Genomic DNA, 26,544 nt, shown 5'->3' on the forward strand with positions numbered 1-26,544 from the left:
CAATTTGTGATGGCTGTTCCTCCAATGATTCCTAAACACATATCTTTGTTAATGGAACTAGTCATTTATTTTATTCATCTTCATGCCATTCCTATACAGTATTGTTTTCTTCTTACATGAAACACAAAAGGCGGCAGAATGTCCTTAGGCAGCTTGTCCATACAATGAAAATAAATGTTGTTTTTTTCTCGATGCCAAGCTCAAATATAAAGTAAAAGTGTCTTAGTAGTCCAGTGGTTCTTGAACTTTAATGTTGTATAGATGTGTGTTTTAGTATTTTGTTTTTGTTGCCGCTTTAGGGAACCACTGTTAGTAGGCCATACAACTAGTGAGCAAAATTTGAAGTCCTTTTAAAGATGTCTGACAACTTTTGACAACATTTAAGCTTTTCCCTTTGCTGTGATGCTTAAATAAAAATTGTAATTGCACCTGGAATAACTATTCTAAATTTGATGTCATCAGTTCTTGTGTCACATGGGTGCTTACAATGTTTTAAAATGGAATTGCAAGCGATATTTCAGAGCAGTGGTGGAGAGGAAGAATATCAGTCAGAAATGACTTTAGTCTTTTCATCACTGAATATTGCTCACCAGTCGTATAGACAGATTTGATGTAACTTTTTTGCATTCATTCTATCTTGTCTATTAAAATAAATCACCCTCTTTCATTTTATGGAAAAGCTGCCTAATAGCACTCTGCTTGAGATCTCTCTTTGTGTTTCTGAATAAAGGAAATATTGTTGAAATAGCTGAGTATTGTTGAGTACCGTAAATGAAAATTTTCAGTTTTGGGCAAACAATTCTTAAAGTAGTTTTTTACTATAGGATGACATCCTAGGCGTTCAATCTAAAACCCAACTCCTCTCTAGGAGAAGCTTTGTAGCCAGTTTATAGCTACTAGGTGAGAGCGTGAGGAGCAGAATCTAATTTCTGACTTCAAAACTATCACAAAGCTGTGACTAATTGTGGTGGGTGGACAAGAATTCAAGATCACCACATTACAGTCATATTACACTGTTAGTAAGGGCCAATTGAACTGAATCTATTCTATAAACTAAACCCACTATTGTTAGCTGAGGAGATACATGGGAAGTCTGGAGAAATAAGCCAAGACAAGTCATCTGTATTCAGAAGGCAGGCATGTTGGTTTTCCTTCAGTAGAATTGTTAATTTAAAAGTATTTAATTTCATAATGGACTAATCAGCTCTTTTGAGGCAGATAGCAATTTCCTTGTAGCTATAGCTGTTCCCGGGGCAGGGGATTGGTTGGATTTCGTTTTTCCAGGTGTGGAGTTGTCTTTTTGTGACACAATATGCATATTGTTCTGTACAAACTAGGCTCCCTGTTGTTGAATAATGCTAGCTTTGATGGATCAAGCTATATCTCTCTGAGATCAAATAAACCTTTAGTGCAATCTTGCTGCTGGCAGAATAAAATGGCACTCTAGACTTTCACTCCTTGACTCTTCCTGATAATGTATAAATAGTTTCATTTTCAAGTAGTTGAATGCAGGCTATTTAAATGTATGTGTCCAGAAACATTTGTGGCTGCAAAAATAATTACCTTATCTAGAGAAAAAAATGAGTGCTTGAGGGAAAACGTTAAGAATCAAGTTATATGCATGTAATGAAACGCCATATGATGACAATCATGCAGCCTTACTTGGTTGGCAGATCATAGGAAAAATGTGGTATTTCAGTGTTACAGAACCATGTTTGTGCCCTATCCCTCAACATCTCACATCCCTTTGGAATGTTCCATGGAAAGTCACCTTGAACACAGCTGACAGAATGGCCGAGGTGTGAACCTGTGAGTACTTTTGAGGGTAGGGTTACGTTCCAGTCGTGCCTAGTTTGATTCTATTCAGATGTCTCTGCTTTGTGCTTTACAGACAAGGCAGCAGAAGCTCTGAAAATTCTCTTCTTGGCTCATGGATGTTGTTCACATGCTTTTGTTGGAGAACCATTGAGCTCATGGGGCCTCCATCAGTGGTGCTTTAGTTGCTCCAGTATATAGATTAATGTTTAAAAGTTTGGAGATTTTTCTTGTTTTAATAGAGATTTTTTTTTTTTAAACTGATTGTTTGTTCCTTTTAATGCAAATGATCTGGTGCTCCCGCCTCCCTTTTCAGAAGAGGGTGGAGCTTCAAGATCTCATGCTCCGGCAAAACAGGATCACTGTTGATTGTGCTGTATAGTAAACACTCGTTTATGAATTAAACAGACAGGATCACGGCGCAATAAAAATAACGACATTGCTGGTCTCATGTTGCCTTCATGTGCTGTTGCATTATGATCTTGACATATTTAAGCGGTCAACTTCACATTGCTTTCTTATGCCATTTTTAACTACCACATTCCTATTTATGATCATTCTGGTAGCACATGAAGGCAGCATAATTGAAAACAGGCAGAGACAATGGTTGCTTTAGTGCCAAGAAGCGCTTTTGGAAAACAAAAATGACATGATGCTCATTTTGTGACCCTTGTTTGTGAGGCAGTCCAGCGTAAAATAAGCACAAACATATAGGACTTTGGTTTAACCTTTTTTTTCTTTTTTCTTTTTTTGTGACATTCTCTACGAAATAGTATCTTGTACATTGTGTTATTGTACATTGTATCTCCAGACTGCTGCTTCTCACATTTAGGGCGGGGTCTATGCTAATAGGGCAGAGAGGGTCACAAATGGGCCCTTTTCCTAGTATGACTTCATAATTGGGAGAAATCTGGAACCACTCATTCGGAGAGACTGTTTATGATTCATTGGGATTAAAAAAAAAAAAAAAAAAGAAAGAAAATTTATTGGATTTTTACCATTATATCCTGGTTGTTTTCACACACTGCGGCCACACAACTGTTCAAACACATCATAAAAGTGATTTTTGCATAATAGGTCACCTTTTAAAGAATCCTGAAATTCACAAAAATATAAATACGGTTGTTTTCAACATTGATAATGATTAGAGGTGTTTCTTGAGTGCAAAATAAGCATTTTAGAATGATTTCTGAAGGATCATGTGACTAAAGCTTTGTCATCACAAGAATTATTTACATTTTAAAATATTCAAATAGAAAAAGATTGTAGTATTTCATAATATAAATGTGTAATGTTGTCAAAAAATGTTGATACCAGCATTTCCCGCTAGCATTTTGAGCAGATTCTAATTTAAAATTTGAGAACTGACTTCAGTACTTCTGACAACACTATCACTGTGTTTTATGGTAAGAGACTTCTTTTATAAATGTTAAGTCTTACCAACCCCAAATGTTGGAATGGTAATGAATGTATTGGATTGCTTTGCAATAATTTGATAACCAGTATGTCTGTCATGCATTTGTGAGCGTGCATCTATACTCCAGTAAAGTGCAAGCAAAGTAAAATAAAAGACACCGCCTAATTAAAACAGATATTATAGCGATCATCTTTGTCCTGTTTTTGACTTAATTACTCAAGGTATTTTACATATTTTTGTTGGCATACCCCTGTCTTTATCTCCAACTTGAAGTAGGCCAGCCTCAGTACAGGGGTCAATAGCGAGGCCTGAAGGGAATTGTGACTGACTTGTTTGACATCAAAAGATCAGTTCCCTGAAGCAGCCTAATTAACCTTTTTACAAGAATTTCTTGTGCTTGTTTTCTATTTATAATGTGTTGTTTGCTAACCTTTCATCTGAAATCTGCCATGCTCCATTACGTTTTGAAAACAGCTGCTGAAAGAACAATAAACAAATGGAATTATTTTCAAAATAGCCTCTGTTTTCTGCCACAATATTATCATATGAAAGAATCATCATTGGAATTGCTTAGGAACAGAAATGAGTAACTTGAACATGGGCCCTTCACTTCTCATTACAGTGTTTGTTTTTGCCGAAAGACAAACGGCCTGTGTTTTAAATTAGGTGATTGAGATGTTGTGCTTAGACATCTTGAGTTTCTTGTTTTGATCTGCGTTTATGTTTCTAGGAGGTGAACAAAGCGGGTCGCGGGTCTTGCCACCTGCAAACCATTTTCACTTTTAGTCACCCAAGATGAAAAAAAGAAACGGGTGACATGCTTGAAACTTTCAAAGGCACTGTTTGACATGCTTGTACTTTCAGATCTTATTTTGGTGAGTAAACATTTAATGCAAGTGTATCACAGCTTTATTTATGCATTAAATCTGCTGTTGGCTCTGAATTATACATTAGCCAATTAATAATGCATCAGCCTCCATTCCTCAATGATTACCGGCCAAGATACTAATGGCAAGTTTGCTTATGATATCCTCGTGGATTGTTCTGGCTAGGTTAGTTTCTACTCCTGAAGATATTTTCTGCTACTATTGTGAATAAATGCAATTTGAGTACTGGACATCTCACTGGGTGTTTTTTTTTGTTTTGTTTATGTTATCTCCTGAGGTTGAATGCCCCATCAATAGAATGGATGTAGGTATGGATTTTCTTGCGTTATCCTAGTGAGGGAGGGCTAGAATTATGAACAGTTTGTCACTTTTAAGAGGCTTCGCACAATTATTGAAGGGTGGCATTTTTCCTTTTAACTTGACCTCTGTTTTAACCTGTGTTACTGGGCCAGTGTCATAAGACACTAGAGATGTTCCGATACCCTTTTTCTCTTCCCGATACCGATTCCGATACCTGGGCTCAGGGTATCGGCCGATACCGAGTACTGATCCGATACCTGGGTGTATATCTGTATATACAGCTGTATATACTACTAGCCCTGTGTAAATTGCTAGAATTTTTTTATGGTGTGCTTCAGACAGATCCCTCAATAAAACATGAACAAATACATGGTGAACTACTGTATTTATTACAGTATTTTTATTATCTAACATGAATTTGACAGTATTATTTATTTTCTTATGCAAAAAAGAACTTCAAATGCAGCCAAAAATCTAACACCGCAAACTAAAAAAGGTATTTAAGTTTTACAATATAACTGTATAAAAAAACTGCAACAAATAAGTCTAGGAATATAAAAAAAGATCTATTAATCAGATAATCTCTAACAAGTAAAAAACAAGTAAAAAACAAGCAACCATCTAGGCATAATTATTATTATTATAGAGATGTATTATTATTACTGTAGGCTACAACAGTAGCTTTATATATTGTCAATTTACTCATGTAAACCAAACATTTATTTTAATGGGCTGCCATGAAGATCTTTGAGTGTCTGTGTTTGATATGACAGTATTCTCAAATGAAACGGTAAATTCTCATGAAGTGACGGTTTATGCGTTCGTGTCCTCATGACACACAGCAGAGACTACAAAACAGCGAGCTCTCGCGCATCTGTGCCAGTCACCCACAGAGATGTAGATTTTGCGGGAGTAATATTTAAATAGTATTTTGCAGTTTAATATTCACAGACACTAGTATATATTCGGCTACTGTCTGGAGCCCTGCGTTTTGACTTACACGGAAGCGACTGAACGCAGCTGCCGGTACTGAATATACTTGAGAGTCTGTAACTACCGGTACTACAGAGACATACTGCTAACCACTGATCTATAATATAGTAGCGGCTTCACTGTCTTTTGGCAGTTTAGAATGTGATGAGTGATCCAGTCATATATAGATAAGGGCTGCTAACGCGTTTTCATTTCTTCTTCGCTGCTCTAAACAGGGGTTGCTTGTGGCAACACAGCACAACTTCCTGTGTTTTCAATGCATTTTGAGCAGCGAAGAAGAACCGTGCAGCGGTTAGGCAAAGCTTGCGGTCATAACTAGGTCTTTTTTAAGAAAATGGTATCGGATCGGTATATGGGTTCATGTACTCGCCGATGCCGATGCCAGAATTTGTTGTGGTATCGGAGATACTTCCGATACTAGTATCGGAATCGGAACAACTCTATAAGACACCTTTGATTTGATCCACTTCATTTGTCATCTCATGCTCAGGAATAATTACAACAGTGGCAGGCTGCGCCCTAGGGAGTGCTCAAGCTTATGACCTTTTTGTTCCCTTAAACATGAGCCAGAGACAAAGGCGCAGAAGAGCGGGAGTTGTGATTAGGAAAATAATGGCTCTGACAAGTTAGAGATTAAATTGTAAACAGGCCCCGAGACATATCAATACTTGCTGAGGTAATTGATTTTGCTACCGCAGTTCCACTGGCCGTGACCGGCTGTTAATGGCGCATTAATAAACGGGGAATTTCAGATCGAGGTTAAAACCTCACCGTACCCTGAGACCTTTGCTGTTTGTTTACCCTTGTCGAAGCGAGCTGTGTATTTGTCATAGGCTTTCACATCATCTTTGATTACAATAAATCGATGAGACCTGAATGGTAACATTTGAAGATGACAAGCTTGTTGTGCTCTGTGTCATTGGAAGGACAAAGAGGAGCGGAGGGGGGTGGAAACACAAACTGTGGTCATAGAATCAGCTCAATGCTCCTGTTCTTCATCAGGGTGAAGTGGTTCCATCAGAGCGGGAGGGAAATTATACTCTATTGTGGCAATACACCACAATCCCACTCCAGTCGCCATTAAGTGGAGCAGAGCTATTGAATATTTGCATTCCCACCTGATAGCCCCACTTTCTCTCAGGGATAGCATGGTGATTGCATCCATTTGGAGATATTTGAAACTCTTATCCTTATCAGATTTTGTTTGGTTGTGTTTACGTGAATCTTTAAGTGTAGATTCTATTGTATTTACTGTAGTGGAAAAAGTCTGTATGGGTGTCTGCACATCAGCGCCACGGGGTCATGCAGAATCATGGCTGCCGCAGGGTCACAGTGCAGTTCACCGCCGGGCTGGTGTTAGTCATCTGTGTGACACATCAGTTAAATACAACATGATCTCTCCATTCATTTCAAAACTGGATTACACTGGTCGGACTGCTCTACAATACACTACAGCCGTTCTTCTGGTTTAACACCGACATTATGAAAGTAATACAATAGTGCTTGCCTAATAGTAGTTTTAGTTCACAGTGCAGTAACTAAGTACACACAGATGCAAATGATGATGTGATGAGAGGATGGGTCGAGCTGTGTGAATGTTTAATGTAATGTTTTTCTATAGTGTTCTAAAATTGTGAGTGTGTGTGTGTGTGTATATATATATATATATATATATATATATATATATATTATTCCACTTTGGAAAAATATTCTATTGTATATAATATTTTGTGTTTTTATATAATTTATTCATTTATTTATACTGGCTAAATAGTTATTACATTATTAATGCAATGCTATATACATTTAAAAGCTGTTTTTCTGTCATCTGGAGTGGATGGAAGTGCAGTTGGCTGTGTCTGAACTTGGATATTCACTTAACGTTTATTAGATCTCTTTTCTTGTGTTGTGAAGAGTTCCCAGTCCATATGTAGTGTCCATTTGGAATAGAGCCTGTCTGATTTGAGCTTCCATTCCTCTGGCAGGCCGTTCCCTACTGAGCTCTAAAAAATATGTTTTTGTTGACCATCCAAGAATACCTGCGAAGTACCATAGGTCAGCCCTAGAAGCTTTTTGAAGCATGCAGAGTCCACTAGAGAGGTATTCACACCCAACATCAACCACCCACAAAGGCTGAGGCATGAAATCTTTTCATCATTATATGCTTTAATATGCCAAATTCAACCCAAGCCAAACACTCACACAAGCAGCAGCAAGCAGAAGTGCTGCTTAAATTTGTTTGATTTGCTACAAACACCATTTCCATATTTGGAAAAGCTAAGTCTCCTATTTTGTTTTAGTCTGAGTTATAATGTGGTGTGTCGGTGATACAAAGAGCTCTGGGATGCTGTAATTCCCCTAGCCCTCCCCCTTTAACCTTCTCCACAAAGGAAGGATTCTTCTTCAAATCAAGTTATTTCATACCTTTGGTTTTTAAAAAAAGATTTCTCTGCTGATAAAACCAGCAGAGCGTCTTTCCTTTGGGAATGTGGGCACTGTTTCGGTCCTGTCTTGTGCCGATTAAAGGAGCACTTGTAGATAATCCATTCAAATACAAATCTCTGTTGCATATTGGGGGAAATAGAGGGTTGGAAATGGGTGGAGGGGTTGAAAAATTTTGATTCCTAAGTGCTTATCACCTCAGTACAATCCGCCACTCCAAAAGGATAAATATTTAATGACTGGGAAGCTGAAATAGAGCCCTATCAAGACTGGGTAGAAATGGATCTGCTATTTATACGTTATACAGCACGTTAGACATCCCAAGGTTATTAGTGTATATGCTGTATGTGTTTGTCTTTCTGAGAATCACCTTGTATATTCTTAAGCACTGGCTTGTAAAATGACTGCAGCCTGAATTTAAGTGTTTTAAGATTATCCTAATATTTTTCTGATTCCTTAAACAATTTGTAGATGAACAAAGCTCAAAGTCTTGAGTGTTTCGGACTAGTGAATACATAATCTTGTGATTTTTCACACTCCCAGTTGCTAGAATAGTTGATGATTAAAGTTGTTGGAGTCTGCAACTGTACAGTTTTGCAACTGTAGCACAGATTCACCAGGGATCTATTAAAGAAACCATGGATACATTCAATTTCCACTTGTATAAAATTCAACTAGTTGAGTCATGGAATTGTATGGAGATCATGAGGAATGTTTTGGAGAGCAGCAGTGTATTGACAGTATCGTCACTATTTTACAGGTCAGTCAAATGTCATTGGAAGTGAAGAGGTGCAGCCGTTGGCTCTTGAGCCAAGTTGTAAAAGGATCTTTCTCACGTTGTTTATACTCGCAATGATTTGGGCCATTTTAGTATAATCGAACAGGTTCCAAAAAAGCTCGCCGTATGAACACAATGGATTACATTGTGGACAGAATGTTTCCATTGTGGAGTGCAACTCTCTCAGGCACTTCTGAACGGCTGGATTAGATTACCAACCCCTTTTCATGGCCGGTTTAGATGACTGCTGATCAATGGTGCTCTTAGCTTCAAATCTAATTTGTTTTTGGGTTCACTTGGTAATGCTGATCACAGATTATTCCTCTGTAAAATTAATCGGGTTACTGATGTATTTTTTCAGATCGTTAAGATTCTCATAGACAATTACTGTGATGCCACATTCATTATTGAATTTTAGATGTGCTGTTGCTGCAGTGGGTTAGAGATGTGCAGCATGCGATGGCTCCACAGATCTTTGCTGAACAGCTCATTAAAGCCCCTTTCACACTGCCATTCCGGCAAATACAGGGGTAAAGTGTTCCTGTAATTGTTCCCTGGTCGCTAGATTTGGCACTTTCACACTGCCAGTGATGACCCGGTATATGTGCGTGCTTTCACACACAACCCTTGAAGATCCCGTAACGACACGTGACATCAGCGCGTGACGTGTAATGTACGAGTCGACAACGCTTGGCACGTTATACTTTCACTGAAGCAAGCAAACGATCTCTGCGTCAGCGCGGAAAGTGAGGAACTAACTGATCTCTGCTTCATTACAGTTTGCACATATGTTTTTGTCGCGAATGTTGATCTTCCTTCAAAACAGCCGGTAAAAAAGCCGCGCGATAACGCGCGTCATCACTTCGATACCGAATTAGATCTGGCTTTTGTTCACACAGCGCTCGTTCCGGATCGATTACCGCAATGTTACTATGTCCCCGACCCGGGTTCGATTCGGTAATCAATTCCGGGACGTGGTTGCTTTCACACAGAAGGCGACCAGGCAATGTTACGGGAATATTGCGGGTCCGACGTGCAGTGTGAAAGGGGCTTAAGATGGTTCTCTTGAGCCCCTTTCACACTGCCATTCCGGCAAATACAGGGGTAAAGTGTTCCTGTAATTGTTCCCTGGTCGCTAAATTTGGCACTTTTACACTGCCAGTGATGACCCGGTATATGTGCGTGCTTTCACACACAACCCTTGAAGATCCTGTAACGACACGTGACATCAGCGCGTGACGTGTAATGTACGAGTCGACAATGCTTGGAACGTTATACTTTAACTGAAGCAAGCAAACGATCTCGGCGTCAGCGCGGAAAGTGAGGAACTAACTGATCTCTGCTTCATTACAGTTTGCATATATGTTTTCGTCGCGAATGTTGATCTTCCTTCAAAACAGCCGGTAAAAGAGTCGCGCGATAACGCGCATCATCACTTCGATACGGAATTAGATCTGGCTTTTGTTCACACAGCGCTCGTTCCGGATCGATTACCGCAATGTTACTATGTCCCCGACCCGGGTTCGATTCGGTAATCAATTCCGGGACGTGGTTGCTTTCACACAGAAGGCGACCAGGCAATGTTACGGGAATATTGCGGGTCCGACGTGCAGTGTGAAAGGGGCTTTGGTAGCAAAGGGTAGATCCTCATCAAATTATGTGTTTTTTGTTGTTTTTCAGAAGATAAGACGGAGTGCAAACAAAAATGGGTATGTTGGACTTTACTAATAATTAGCTGCGGGAAACAACTTTTTTTTGTTGCTTTGTATCAAAAGTGATCTCTGATTTTAAGTCTGAATGTTCCATAGTCCCCACGTTCTCTGTCATACTGTTAGAATGGCTAAGGGGACGCCGGGTAAAAGGGAGACTATTTAATAGGGATGCTTTAATCTGTATCGTACTGCCTATATTTATCAGCCGATTTTATGCACTGAGCTGTATAATGTCTGTTGCATAATCCTAGCACTGCTGTCTGCACTTTAATGCTAATCAAACAACCAAAGACAAAAGATTGCACACTATTCTTGACTAAATAACTTTTGTAACTTTCATAAGTGTAGTTGACCTCATCTGAATGATGACCAAAACTTTACTAATGTTTTAGCAAGTTTATTGCGTCCTTATTGACTCCAAAAAAATCATTACGAGCTAAACAAAACTCAGCATGAGCAGTGCACATTAACCCATTTGCGTGCAAACATCGCTGACGGCCCCAGTTTATTATTGTTTCACTTTCACAGCACATTAAACATCACTGTCTTACTTCATCTGGACAAACTGTGCATCAATGGAAAGTTTAAAGACTCAAGCTTCGATATTTGACCAATATTTTGATAAAACATTGTTGCAGTGACAGATATTTAGTGATTTATGTCAGGAGTGCAAAATAATAAATCCGTATTATGCCACATTTTGAATAGAAATTCACAACTCACTCATATTCAGTCACGTCAAGAGCGGTTTATTTGTGTTCACATAGACTCACTGAACAGCGTCAATAAGGATTTACAGACCAAAGATGCATATCTGCGGAGATATATGGATATATTTACTGATGTTTACTTCATATTTCTTCAGACAGAATCGTCATTTCTATTCATTTTCCACGGATTTACGCGATCAGATGATAAACAGCCTCTCCCAGCGATCTCTGTGTGCGTGCAGTAGTCACAGCTCGTGCGGTGTGTGACTCAGACTCTGATTGGGTCTTTCAAACGTCAATCTTAGAGTTTCATATCTGGACACCGCCCCATCGTGTCACATGCTTCCTGCACACTTCCTGGTAGTTATCTGGCCAAAACAACACTGAAACACCTCTGTACACACAAAATATCCGAATAATAAACCCGCGATTACGATAGTAAAGCTTGGTATGAGAATTTCTTGAGATCTGGGGCGTTTTTATAAAAAAAATCGAAAATGTACATCGGAAATGCTAACTTGTGCAGCGATGAAAAAGGCTACAAATAACATATTTTTACAACAGTAAACGACCAAATTCCACCCCTGATCGCTAAAGGAAGTTATTATAAACACTCGATCGGGGTTTAAAGTGAGTTTTGAGTAAAAGTGTACTAATAATTTCATAAATTGTCAGATGTAGCTTGATGCTAACGTTAGCACCAATGCTACTAATAGCAGATGCTTTTCTTCTTCATAATGCATTTTGTCTCAATAATTCACGTAAGGTCGTAAGAAAATGTTTTGTTGTATTTTTATAGTAAGACTTTTGATAAATAAGGGCTAAATGCAAAGAGAGACTGAAGTGAGATCGCTGCTTTGTTGCTTTGTAAAGCCTGAAAAACCACAATCAAGGCTAATAAAGGTGGAATAAAAACAAAAGAATAATGATAAAAGAATAATGCGGATAATGTGTCATACTTGGCGGAGGTGTGAAAGAACCGTTTGGTGAGAACAATACAATCATGATTCGGGCAGTTTTCAACAGTGAAACATACACAAAGAGCACAGGAAAGTTTACATGTGAGATCTTACAGAGATGACAAGGGCCATAAATCAATCTGATTAGCCTTCTCTAAAAACACACATGACATGGCCTTAGAAAGTATTTCATAAAATTCACAGTTTTACAGATTCGATTATGAAATTTTTTATGAAGTCTTGGAAGACTTGTGGCCTTAGCTACACTGTGTTTTCAAACTCATTTCCTACATCAACATTTTTTTAAATACATTTAAAACATATGTTTTTAATATTTTTATTTTTGTTTTTATGTTTGAGCTTATATATCTCTATTATCATAACAGTCTGAGTGATTCTGATTCCTGAACAGTAAACTTTAAAGTGTCAGCTTTGTGAACAAAGGTTGATTATGTATCTAGTCAGAAAGAATCATGAGCAGAAACCTTTTTATTTTGGGTATGTAATTTCGGTCTCCATGCCAAAAAAGGGGGGTTACTAGTAAGGGGTTAATATCTCTGTTGCATTATAATCAACATGAATCGAATTACACAAAACACTTACTACAAATAACAGTAAACAAATATATACTTGTCTCATGCCTTTTTGGGGTTGCTTAATAAGCTGACAAACTTTAAATCCGAATAACTGCATGCATTCATTACCCATATAGCTCCGTATACTAGAAAAACCCATCAAAATAAGTTGCACCTTAGTAAAGAAGATCTCATCACTGATCTATAATATAGAACTGTATTGCTCATGACGTCAAAAAAGTGAAGCCGCCGCGCCGCCATATTGGTAATCCCTAGTGTGCGAAAAACTTCCATTGAATTAATTGGAATTTGTATGATTTTAATGAGAAAACATCACCTAACAAGTCAGCATTTATAAATATGAAGTATCACTGTACATTATTACAATGCAAACACCCTAGGCATGTAAACGGTTATTTTTTTAAATGTCATGGATTTCCCCTACTTATTAAAAAGCTACGTTCATTACAGTAGCGAGCATCATGAACATGATAAACATCAGACGGACACGACCTCAACACATATAACAAACTACAAAGTGTTCGTTCTGAAATCTGAATTTGTTCAGAGAAAAAACTGACTATATACAGTACGGATTTAAGAATTAAATACAAAGCTTTATTTCCCAGATAGTAAATAAATTTTTTTTCATTTCATTATAGATAAATATTAACAACATAATTGTATAATTCATTGATATAGATTAAAATCAATTTCTGATACTAATACGTTCGTTTAATAATTCCTGAATAACTTTGTTCATAAAGAAATAAGCCATTTTTGTGTTTGATCGCGCAGCAGACACACCCACCTACACAATTTAAATATATCGCTTATCCTGTCCCAAAAGACCGTAAACACTGCAGATAACATCTGAAGTAAACATTACTTTATTACACATAGCATAAAAACGAGTCCCGTTTGACTGATCAGCTTCAAATAGAGTTATTTTAGGACAGCGGTTTGAATGTAACTCAATGGTGCTCTTTGCTGGTAGGGATTAGTAAGATGGCGGATCGAACACTTCCGGTGGCTTCACTGCCTGTTGGCAGTTTAGAGCGCAATGAGCGATCCAGTTATATATAGATCAGTGGATCTCATACATAAATGTTTTTTGTAAGTTTAAATGTATACAAAAACAGATTAGACAGTTTAATCGTAAAGTCTGTTACAATGAATAAGGAGTCATATGTAATTAATTTAGACCGTGAAATGTTGTTTTACATTTGTTTACTTTATTTCTGTACCTGAAAACTGTTAAACTTACCTAAAAAGCACTTTGTTTAATATGTATCTTTGTTCTGTTGTATTTATATAAGCCTGCGGGATGTTAAATGGATCAATTCCATGTTCATTAGAAATTATTTGATGCAGCAATAAAACGGCTAGTATAATTTTTACTTTGCTGATTTAAAACATGATGAAAAATACAATATATTTTGATTGGTATTGACCAATAAGTGTTTGTTAAAATCGGTATCGGCCCCAAATAATCCTATAGGTGCATCCCTACTGGTAAATAGTGTGATACATGAGGGAAACTGGAAATCTGCGTAAAGGAGCGGCTGAAAGAAAGATCGGAAAAGGTCAGGCCACATTTCATTTCAGCCAAGCTTTTTATTAGCTCTGCCCCAGTACGCAGTTTAGACAGTTGCTACAGGAGTCAATGGACTACTCTTTTAGATTGACACGTGTATGCACTTGGATGAATGTGGCTCTGTGCTGAACATGCTTGCTCTGTTTATGAGCTTACCCCCATGCATTTGCAAGCTATTTTAGCTTGGACGCGCACAAACCTTCCCCCTGAGGTTCATTTCTTGCCATGCTGTGGAAGGAATTGTAAAGCTTGCTAAAGAGCACAAAGCCTGTGAATGTGTTGCCGTGATCATTGCACATTGTTAAAAATTGTAAAATGCATTGTAATTTTCAGTCCCTTTATAATATCTGATTTGGCTCTCTTGGTAAATGGAAGCTCTGTGCAAAGAAGTGGCAGGAATTCCTGTTCTCTAATTTGGAAAATTCTTAGTTTTTTTTTATTTATTTTTTTTTACTTCCAGCTCTAATAAAGGGAATTTGTGGCTTTTATTTTCTCAGGATATTTAAAAGTATAGTTCACACAATAACCTGTGTGGCTGACTCTTCTGTGAAACAAAGAAGATATTCTGAAATGTTTTTTTTTTTTTTATATACAATTAAAATCTTCACCTTCATGCCATGTGACCCAATACTATGAACATGCAAATATATCGTTAAATTATTTATATTTATAAACTTAAAATCTCAGGGGATGCTTAAAGTAAATATTTTAGGTCAAAGCACAAAAAAGGTTTGGGATTGGATGCTATCCATCAGCTCTTTACAATAACATAGTATAACCTGGTCCCTATGTGAAATGGTTTTACTTTAAATTCACTTCCTGGATTAGAAAAGCCACATTGCATGAATGGCAGACCCCCACTCCCCTCGCCCACCTCCCACCAGGCTTTGTTGTAAAACACTGGGGAGTTTTAAGAGTCTGCATTGCGTGAACATACCAAAAAGCAGTCAGCGGTAATCTAATATATTACAGTTGTTTTTCAGAAATGATGAAAAATCATCAGGCTTGTGTTTTCTGGAAGCCTTGCAACACTATCAGTTAGGGATAAAGTCTCCATTTCACACATGAATGCGTTACAAGTTAATCTCCCGCCTGCCACTGTACACCGTTTTAAACACAACCCTGAACCCAGAGAGCAGCGGCCTCCTGTTGTTGAGATGCTTAACCTCTGGTAAACACAAGAATATACTTTTTTTTTTCTAAACAGCTGCTTTTTTACGTCACTGTACGTTTAAAATAAAAAGCATCAAGTCTGGTGTGTGTATAGACTGATAAATACGCTCTCTTCCTGGGAGCTGCACGGCACACTAAAACAGCAGAATGGTAATAGTTCTAGTCAATGCATGTTTTATGAGCTGTCCAGAAAGGAGAGGGAAGCTCTGATCCTGCTTGTTTCAGCAGCGTTTTCATTACCCTCGAGTCACTTCCCCTCCTGCCTGCGGCTCCAAGTCACGGAAACAATCTCAAATCACATTTACAGTACTGCACATTTGGACTCCATACTGCACCAGCAGTAGAGAAAGCTGATTTGATATTCCTCCGAACATTCGTCCTGTCTTAAAGTTGTCCAAGAGGACAAAGATTTGACACTATAGGTGCTCTCGGGCATGCTTTTTTTCTGCTTTAAATAGACAGCAGTGTTTTGTGTGGCAAGCAGTTGAAATAGGACTAGAGAATTTATATTTATATTTGAGCTCAGCTGCCTAAAATGGAGAGGTGGAGTAACAAAGGTGTTATTTAGACTAAAGCCTCTTAAAGACAGTCGGGCCGTGGGTTTGGAGAGGTGGCTCTTCCAGAAACAAAAGCTGTTCCTAATTAGGGGTAATACCGTCCTGTGGTATCTGGGGTGGAGGTGCTTTTTGGCAGAACCGTTACGCGTGTTTTTGAATGCCCGGCCTATTCGCGAGACCATCTGCTGCTGGTTGCCAGTGTTTAGAAAAAAATGCACCGGCAGATAACTAAATAATTTAGTCTGGAAATGGTCTGATGCATTGACCTAATGGCATCGCCGCTGCGACCTCATCATCTTTAACCTTATGTTCTCGAAGAGGACTTTGAAATAACGTTGCAGCGAGAATAAGAGGTCCTGAACAATAAGCCTGAGTTGAGATCGGTCCTCCAGGCCTAGTGTTTCATGTGATGATTAGTAGTGGTTATGGCGGGGGGGTTGCAGAGCTGAGCCCCCCTCTCGGTGGGTGTCTGTCGGGACCAGTGCTTCCCTGAGACCTCCCTGCTTTCACTGTGAATGAGGCTCAGGCTGAGCTACCATGAGGCTTTTGAACAACTGACTACATTTAGATGTCGTCTTTTAGGGGCCATTTACACAACACCGTTTTCAGCCAAAAATGGAAAACCTTTTATGTGTTATGTCTGTTCATTTACATCACAACAATGTATTTTTGAAAATGGTTTTCAAAGTAAGGGTGTACTCTCACTAGGCACGGTTGCCATGAACCGGGCCAGAGTACGATTGTCCCCCCTCCCCACTCCCCCTCTGGCCTGCACTCACGTATAGGGTTTCAGCATTCGTGCCGGAGCACGCTTACGTCATTATGGTGCGACGGTTTCGGGATAAACAGGAAGAGCGGCGCTCTCTGAACACAATGGAGTCCATCGCTCTGTTTTCTTTGTGGATAATTTTGTGTCGTTTGGTCCACAGCCCTCTCACAGCCTGTTGTTAAACAGATGTGTCGCCTTAGTGGTGCGAAAAGTTTCACATAATCGTGCTGCTCGTATGAGGATGTTTGCAAGGTACCAGCTGAAGTGCAGTAAGGACTTTGCAGTTTTTAGTTTTTATGCGTTTTGCACCTCTGCCCTAGACCAAAGCGACCCTTTTCCTGCCATGTTGGTTTTGGAGCGTCGCAAAACCGTGACGCAACGCGTCCTTCTCCGTGCTCCGGCACGGTTAGCGCTCACACTGCATGCGAACCGCGCCCGAGTCCAATTGAACCGTGCCCTGTCCCATCTCTTCCAAGCGGGCCAGGGCCGGCTAATCGAGCCGCGCCCGGGCATGGTTTGGAGCACTCACACTAGTCAAACGAACCGCGCTTTGGTGGTCAAACGCACTCGGGCACGGTTCAAACTGGCTAGTGTGAGTACACCCTAAAAGTTTCCGTGTAAACACCCAAAATGGGGAACTTTTGAAAACGGTGATGTCATGCGTGCGTATTGTGTGTTTGGTATGTAGACATGCACAGTACGTGCCAATTTTAAAGGCAAATGTGTACAAAACAATGGCGGAGTACATGGTGTTGTTGCTACTCAATAGTTTGCTAATGCTTCTTCAGCATAGTGTGGATTTACTTCACCAATATTATAACCAACAGCAGAGACGCATCACATATAAGCGTCACTTTCCTACAGGGCCAACCACTGGCCTGGCATACGTAAATACAATGTTTTTTGGTTGTTTTCGAGGATATGTGTAAACATGAATCATTTGGAAAACTGTTATACATGAAACTTAAAAAAACAAAAGCGAAAAGCTTTTCCATTTTTGACTACATCGTTGTTGTGTAAACGTAGCCTTACAGAGATTTTATTTTTTCTCGCAGTGCACCATGCTAACAGTCTTTCTATGTAAGCTATTATGCCGATTGAATTTTGATTGTGGAAGGAAAAAGCCATACAGGCGTTGGTACTACACAATCTGAACCTATTGAAAAAGTGAATGGGCTTTTGTAAACCGCTAAATTCAGACTGAATTCATTGCATTGTGAATCAAAGCAGGTCAGTGAAGGTGGGCAAGTCTAATATTAATATCCTCTATATCCTATAGACAGCTGTGCAAAAAATCAAATGTGATTTTCATGCATAACTCATCAGTAAAGGTGCTTCTGTGATTAGTAGTATATCTGCAGAACGTGAGTTCAGATCAGGGTTGCCAGGTTTTCACAACAAAGCCTGCCCAGTTGCTTCTCAAAACTCGAATTTTTTTTGGCAGGGTTGTCTTGGTAAAATTCGCATTTTAGGGGCTAACTATCACGCTTTTGGGATTGGGGTTGCTTCGACCCGCGGACATAAAAAAACAGCCGCGGACTTGGCAAAACTGGTTCAGGTGGAGCGGCATTTACTACACAGAGCTGCAGTTCACTGACAAGCTACACAATTTTGTGTAGATTATCTGTGAACTACGGCTCTGTGTAGTAAATGCCAACCAGTGTTGCCAAGTCTGCAGTTGTTTTTCATGTCCGCAGCTCGAAGTTACCCCAATCCCAATAGCGCGATAGTTAGCCCCTAAAATGCGAATTTTACCCAAGGTTAATGATTGCATATGCTCAAGTCAATCCAATTCAAGAGCATGTCTGCTGCAGTTCACCAGATTGATGGTTAATGCTATGTTTAGCTCCTTTAAATACATCATCTTCCGAAATGCCTATTGATCGTTATATATGCATACCCTTGTTGACTTTTTATTGAATGAGAAAATACATGATTGTTCTTTTTAATATCAGTAGTCAACATACACTTTAGCCACTGGTAGGATATTTTGCAGATTGTTAAAATAGTTAATGCAAAAAGTCATTGTTGTTCCAACGCTGTTGTCTGTCTTCTGCGGAATACAAAATTATTTTTTTGGCTATACAATGAAATTAATTCTTAAAATATATTTTGTGTTCTGAATATAGAGTGTGAATTAGATTGTGATTCTCATTGCTTAGCATTTTCCAGTCTTGTTCTCATCAAATTTGCACTCCTCTAGTGCTGATACTCCCTTTAGAAGTGCTCATTGATACACAACCAGGGAAAAAGCACAGTGAATGACTATCCAGAACTCCACCCCCACTCTTCCTGCCACACGGTCAAACTAGCCTGGGAGCCCTCAATGTGGTTTGCACTCTGTTTGTGTCTTACAGTGTGAAATGAAGTTACTCTCAGGCACGATGCTGATAATAGACACGAGCTCTGATGGGGAGCCGGCCCCTCTGGGAATTGTGCAGAGGGAATACACACTCGCACACAACCACTTACTCTCACATGCTCTGATTGCTTGGAGCCTAGCCTTCAGCCTCTGGTTTACTGGCTTCTCAGGGCTCAGATTAGCCCACTGATTTTTTTTATATGTAAATCATCAACATTTATGTAGTTACAGAGGCTACAGAGATGCACAGAATTAATGCCCAGCCAGTGTTTGTGCAAGACGACCTCATGAGATCTGAATATTATGGTTTATTTATAAAAGTAGATCAGTAGATGTTGATTACTTTTTTTTTTTTTTACTCGTGCAAAAATGCACTTTAAAACGTAAAGTGCATATTTGAAAATATAATGGCTCTTATTTTAAATAAGGTCTCTGAGACTCTTTAAGCCTCTATGCATATTGATACCTATGTGTGTATATATATCACAAGTTTGCGATTCGATTTCGATTCAGTATCAATTATTATGGAGATATGTCAGGTACAGGAGTTAAAATCTACCTGAAGGTCAATAATTTTGATTTGTATATAAACGCTTTATAAAATATACTCAAAGTTTTTGTAATATTAAGGTTATAAAACTAACTTTAAATTACATACTTATATTTCTACTCTAATTGTAACTGCCGTTAAAGCGGAGGAGATGATCAGTTCAGCTTCATGCTTGCTAATTGGCAATTTGAAATCTGAGACTTATTCAGATCAAAAGTAACAATCACAAATTTATTGCAATTTATTGGATGGGAGGTGCGTTACAATGTTCAGTTCATTATTTGACAGGCTAGACTAATCACTTCTTGGGATTTATGAATGAATATAGTTTCATAAAAATGAAAATGATTAAAATCGAGAAATGACTTTTTTTTTTTTTTTTAAACCGCTCTAATAAATATAAATTTTAGTGCTGGGCAACAATTATTATTTTTTTAATCACAATTAATCGCTTGATTGTCTGTGATTAATCACAATTAATTGCATTATGCACAAAACTAATATTGCATTCAAAAGTAAAGTAGTGTATTGTGCACTTTTTTTATTTAAAAGTTTTGCTATATGAACAAAAGTGCAATTTGGTTTTTCAAACACTTTAAACAAATAAGGTGCTTTTTTACAGCAGTATTCCTTTTACATAGCAGTTAACATATTTCTTATAAAACTTATAACATTTATGTAATTAAATATAAAACAAGCTATTTGTCGCTGCCAGGACATTAATGTTTTTAAAGAAAGTATTTTATAGCTTGTTATAGAAAAACAGTCCAGTCCAGTCCAGAGCCTCGATCATAACAGGCACCTTCCTATTAGAGACGTGCATGATCATGGGACCCATCGCAGCAGTGCGGCGTGGGACAACACTTGACGTGCGGGTAGAGACTTGTGTGTGTGGGATGAGGGAGAATAATTAGGGTTTGCTCACACTAGGCAATCTTAACTCCCAAAGCCTGGTTCGTTTGACTGGTCCGTTTAGCAGTCCCTGGCACGTTTGGAAGAGGTGGGCAAGAGCGAGGTTCAGTTATACATAGATCAGCGAGTGTGTGCGCTAACTGCGCCAGAGTGTAAATCTTCTGATACATGATTGCGTGAATATTTCTGAGCAACAAAAGCGATAGATGTGTAAGGCAATATATTGTGCGAGGGCTGTGTTACTACATCCCAGATGACTCAAAATAATAAACTACAAAGTTAACAAAACGATTCACTCCACTGTGCTGAGCAAGCGCTTCTCTGCTGTCTTCACGTTCTGTTGGAAACTTCCTTTTTCCCTTTTATGAAGTCGTGATTATAAGCTTGTTGCGTTCTTTTGTTCAAACTAACAGTGGACAGTGGTTTGTAAATGCTGATGCTTAGCCTATATAATTTGATCGGGAGCATCCCCATGTGACCCATGTAGGGATGCAAAATATTGATTTATTTCATAATTGATTGTTGTTTAAATTAATGATCAGTTAATCGATTAATCGTTAACCATAATGCTGCAAAATGCATCTATTGCAGGCAGCATTCCCTGGCATGATAGGATATGCAAAAGCCACCCACACACAAGTGCTTTCTCACTTGAATTAATGGGGTTTTAGTCTGAATAAAATGCTAGTAGCAGGAGTATAAAATGAATAGATGTGATTATGATCGTTTGATAAAATGAAGAGAGCCCGCCATACGTTTGAGATCAATTTACTTGGTTGACTTTCCAACCCCGCTCGAAGACTGCTGAACGTACCTCTTTAAATGGTTTTGTGGTGCTCTTTGTTGTATTTTAAAACACAATTGCAATGTTTTCAGCTGACATTATGGCATTTAAAATAAAACGATCCCAAACGTAACTGTGGCGCGCGTGTGGCTGTGCATTAAGTGAACTGCATCCATCGGCGCTGCTGCAGCAAAACACTTTTGCTCTCATTAATTTGATCCTTCTGGATTCTGAATTTTTGCTGAATTAGATTCTGATTTAGAATTTTTGTGTTCTGGTACCTATTTTTTATCAATCCGACATACAGTGCATTAGATCATGACAGCGCGTGGGTGCAGATGAGGACGAGCGAGAGGCTTAAGCTAGATTTATTTGGAGGTTACTGCTCATGTCTCATTCGGCACAAATCCAAATGTTTCCATATTTGCAATGTATTTGAATGTTAAACTATTATTTATAATGTAAACTACTTACACATTCGCACATAGACTGAAAAGATGATACTCTTCATATGAGCAAAAACGTCCTTGGAACAGCATAGAGGACCATTATACTACTGTCTATTAAAACTGACCGGTGTAACCTTTTAAATGTTTAGTTGATTGTATTTTATTTTGATAATCAACAGACTGCGGTGTAAGTTTAAATCGCTAGAATATACGTGTGCTCCAGGCTCCGGCAGGATCGAAACAGCTGGGACAGGAAAAAAAAAAAAAAAAACTTTTTCTCAGGGTTAGGAAAATGTTAGATCGTGGCAATGGCTCTGGATGTCGTTCGAGATATAGCCTTCATTAATGTGGCTTTGTTATTTTATTATGTCACTTTTACTCATATCTCTTACTGTGTGTGGTAAACATGGGAAGGGAAATTAAGATTTCATGAATTAGGAGTTTGTTCGATTTATTAATTTGTTCCCTTATTTCAGTTAAATCATGGGTTATTTGAAACTATTGGAATTGAACAGCTGTGAGTCTTAACTTCACACAATACAGAGTCTGTGTTATGCTTTCATTAGCAGTAACCGAAATCTCTTTGATAACTCACCACCAAGTTTTAGTGATGTTGTTTTTTTGTTGATGTTGGAGTGCTGCTTTGATGTCTGTCTGTTTATTTGTTTATTTATCGAGCTTTCCTCTTTGGCACTCTGTCAAAATAGATTGATTTCAACAAGGCTGTTTTCAGAGTAACTCTCTTGGATGAGCCTCGAACGAGACGTTTGTCTGATAAATCGCAGTTACTCTTATTACAGATAATGTTTTGTTTGATATGATCCAAGGCTAATCTCACTCTCCGAAACATGTATTTCAATACTTCCTTCTAAAGTCATTGTAATCCTTGTCAAACAAACGTCTGCGTTTCATAATGCATAGATTGAAAACACTGTTTAGGGATCACCAAAAATGTACACACCAGCGTGCCACTTGCTAGGTCGGTGTCATCTACTCGTTGACTTTACTTATCCAAAACAATCTGCAACTCTATTTGCAAACGAAGCACCTGGCAGTTCAGTTTTTTGGGGGAAATAGCATTTGTGTTAGCCTGACCCTTTATTGGCCTTCACCTCAAATCAGAGATGAATGCATGGCCTATTGGCAAAATAGGAGAGTGATTTAGGATGAATAAATCATGCAGCATGAAAGAGTAATGTTGAGAAAGGAGTGTGTTTTGTAATAGAGCCCTGCTGCGTTCCCATTGTGAGGTGATGTGTTAATAGTGGGAGAGCAACAGTGTGGTTGGAGGGGTGAGAAGGTCTAATTTATCCGCTGCTCTGAAGGAGAAATGTATTTTTATTTAAAACCTTCTGGCTCACACCCCTTGACTTCATTGCAGTAATGGAAATGGTAAAATAGGTGCTGTTGGCTGGGACCCCTGAAGCTTTTTTTTTTCTCCACTGGCTTTTACAAATGGCTGATTTTTCTCCCTCCCTTTTCCATTAAGACAGCTGGTATCTTTCAAAAGGTCCTGCTCTGGTGATTGATGTGTAATGGCTTCAAGCCTCACCTGCCCCACAGCGCGTTATTCATCTGTGGGTACTGTTGAGGGGAGTACTCGCCATTGCTTAATTGGTCCTGGTCACCATTCAGACGTCACATGAACCGCTGCATTGTTGCTAGTCGTGCTGTGAGCCTCTCTGCAGCTGCTGCTTTTCACTGGTTGCTTATGCTCCTGTTGGTATAAATAAGATGCTCTTTACACGTGAGAAGGTGTGGATTGCTGACCTTTCTGCAGTTGTAAGTTATTCATCAGATGCAGACACGGTTGTATAGTAGTCGTTTCATGGAGTTGATGCAATAAGAGTTGTCATGACACATTGTAATGGAAGTATTTTCTTTTGCCAAATAGTGTCAAGATGCTTCCACCAAATAAAGCCATTTTTTTTCTTGACCTTTTTCCACTGTAGTCCTTGTGGTGGTGTTTTTTATTTTAATTTTTTTGTATATTGTTTTTATTTTTTTTATTTTACTCTTTATATATTTTGCATTATGTTCACATTTGTTAAAATTTTTATAAATAGTATTGTATACTATGTACTGCAATTTAAATCTGTTTTGAAATCTTGTGATATTTTTTTCACATTATTCAACAATTTATTAATGAGACTGACTAGTTTGTCTAGATTATTTTTATTTATTTAACATCTTTAGCAGTGGTGCATAAATTAGTGTTTACACTGTGCTTTAGCTGTTTGCATGGTAAAACCTTCTCAGACATTTATTCCATGTTTTTTGCGATTGTTTCACAATATTCTCATATTTGTTTTTACTGTATGTTCTGCTGTTTTGACAACTATTTTGACGTCTTTTCTCATGTAACAATTTATTAATGAGATTGACATTGTTTCTTGATTATTTTTTTAAAATTATTTTTATGTTTAGTTTGCATCTTGTTTGTTTTTACTTTTTGCATGGTAAAACCTTCACAACTTTCTTTGGATGCTTTTTAACGTTGTGTCAGGTATGTGTGATATTTGTAAGCAAAAAATTGTGAAATGCACCTTGGCCCCTGCATTCTGTTTGATTGTCTTGCTCTCCTGATAGCTGTCATTTTAACACCAAAATCATGAAACATGTCCGATCTGTGCCTGATGAACTCAGAACTGGCTTAATAATAAAAGTAATTTTAACAACCCACCGACTAGTCAAGTTTGAAAATACATAGGTTTGCCATGATTCAAAGTGACTTGAGGAAAAACACACACAAAATGACGAAAAACACTGTATATGGAAACATTTATGATTAGTGCGTGAGTGTGTGTTTTTGTGTGTTCAGACTGGTGGTCAGTGCAGTAACATCATAAGGTGATTAATCTGGCCTGTAATCAGTCTGTAGTGTTGGGGGTTGATGAGGAGAGCAGCTGCCCCGTCAGTTGCCTTATACTCAAGATGACAGGCTGCCATTGACAGCACTGCTTGTCAGCTACACCAGTGTGCCTGTCATAAGCCATTTCTTTTCATTTATATACCTGCTCTATAAACACCTCTCACACTGACAAACAGCCCAATTCTGTCCTGTTGCTGTACTCCCGCAGGCTCCTCACATTTCCAAATTCACTCGCTGTAGCTTTTTGGCAGTTGTCAGGTTTAGCTGCACCAGAGGCTGTAATCTTTACTTTCCCGTTTATCTGAAGGGTGGGAAGCAGTGCAAACCCTTTCAAGTTCACTTCATTTTTATGCAGCCGTTTCATGCATTCATATTGGTGGTCGCGTTTTGTTTTTTTCCGCTTCACGCTTTTTTGCCAATGAAAGATTGATCTTTATTTTTATGAATGTTGGCTCAAAAGAGGCAAGTAGCAGCAAGCTTTGTAAAAACAGGATTTGATCCAAAGCTGTTTTCTGAGTCTTCTGCCAGGTTTTCTTCTCCATGCCTGTCTGTTCTGATTTCCACGGGTGATCGCTGTGCTAGCTGAGGTAGGGCCGCCTCTGGCCAGGCTGTAGTTAGGCTGACCAGCATGCACAGCCAACAAACACTGCGGCCTGGAGGGAGCGCTGGGTCTTATTCCAGTCTAACATATTGCTTGTAAGGAATTCTCAATAGCATGAACTGGCTAGTTGTGCAAAAGTCTGTATAAGCCTAATACCCTGTAAAACGTGCAGCTGAGCCTATTTGATAATGCAGTGGGGAATCCTGTTTAGGTCACTGTGCCGGGAAACATGGTGGTGCTTTTCATCGCCAGGCGAAATTGAGCTGGGAAATAGAGCTGGCAGCTTGAAGTTTGTGCTCTTTTGATATAGCTGTGCTCAGAGCTCTCCTGAGGATGTGCATTGCTGCTGTGGAGAAGACCGCCGGTTGATCTTCCTTTGTTCGCTGGCTGTGATTGATTAAACATATTGCATGAGTATCGTCAGGCCCTTGGTTTTACAAATATCTCACTGCAAGTTTTATTTTTAATTTTATTACTAATTCATAGTTTTGGTAGAGTTGCACCACATGACATTTTACTTTTAAGTCTTGAAAAATCTTGATGATTTTTAATTGTATGATGAATCAAAGGTCATTCTACAAACAAAATTGACAAGCATATATATAGATAGTGTGCCCGTTAATTGACCCCTCTAACAATGTTTTTATTTTTTCTTCCTTCAGCTCTTCTGAAACCCTGGGGTTGTTGGTGTGGCCAAATTTTCCCTGGATTTGATTGGTAAATTCAGAAGACTGAAGCCCAGGCTCACAGTCTACCTTTCACGGAGGCCCAGCCGTGAGAGGACAGAAGAAGGCACGTGGCGAATCATGACTGCCGACAAAGAGAAAGACAAGGAGAGGGAGCGCGACCGGGACAGAGACCGCGAAAAGCGTGACAAAAACCGTGAAAGTGAGAGCTCGCGGCCTCGGCGCAGTTGCACGCTAGAGGGCGGGGCTAAGAACTATGCAGAGAGTGAACACAGTGAAGACGATGGCAATGAGACGCCTGGGGCTACCACCGCCGAGGATGCCTCCAAAAAGGGCAAGAAAAAGCTGCCCAAGAAGAAGTCGCGCTATGAGCGAACAGAAAATGGCGAGATCACTTCCTTCATTACGGAGGACGATATTGTTTACAGAGCTGGCGGTGAGTTTCGGTTGTACAATCATTTTGTCTGACTCTGGAGGAATTTGAGCCGGTTGTCATAAGCATGCTGTTTGGACAGCAAGTATGTATTTGGCAATATCTTGTTAGCTTTGCTGAAAATGGTGCTTTCAGCTTAGCATAAACATGTCATTGCATCCACAACTTGGATGAGAAGAAATGCATTTTCATTGGCTGCTTTGCTTGACTA

The 26,544-nt window shown here is 38.9% G+C and overlaps 1 protein-coding gene across 4 annotated transcripts in view; it reads left to right on the forward strand.

Moving 5' to 3' along the window:
• LOC127945058 (arginine-glutamic acid dipeptide repeats protein) overlaps window positions 1-26,544 on the forward strand; it is a 161,132-nt gene that overhangs the window by 53,271 nt on the left and 81,317 nt on the right. For all 4 annotated transcript variants that reach the window (XM_052541584.1, XM_052541585.1, XM_052541586.1 and 1 more), the window contains one exon: window positions 25,877-26,336. In XM_052541584.1, the coding sequence (XP_052397544.1) occupies window positions 26,021-26,336 (316 nt within the window). In that variant the 5' untranslated portion in view covers window positions 25,877-26,020. The remainder of the gene's footprint in view (window positions 1-25,876; window positions 26,337-26,544) is intronic.

The sequence above is a fragment of the Carassius gibelio genome, chromosome A23, assembly GCF_023724105.1.
Source record: "Carassius gibelio isolate Cgi1373 ecotype wild population from Czech Republic chromosome A23, carGib1.2-hapl.c, whole genome shotgun sequence".
Classification (NCBI taxonomy): Eukaryota; Metazoa; Chordata; class Actinopteri; order Cypriniformes; family Cyprinidae; genus Carassius; species Carassius gibelio.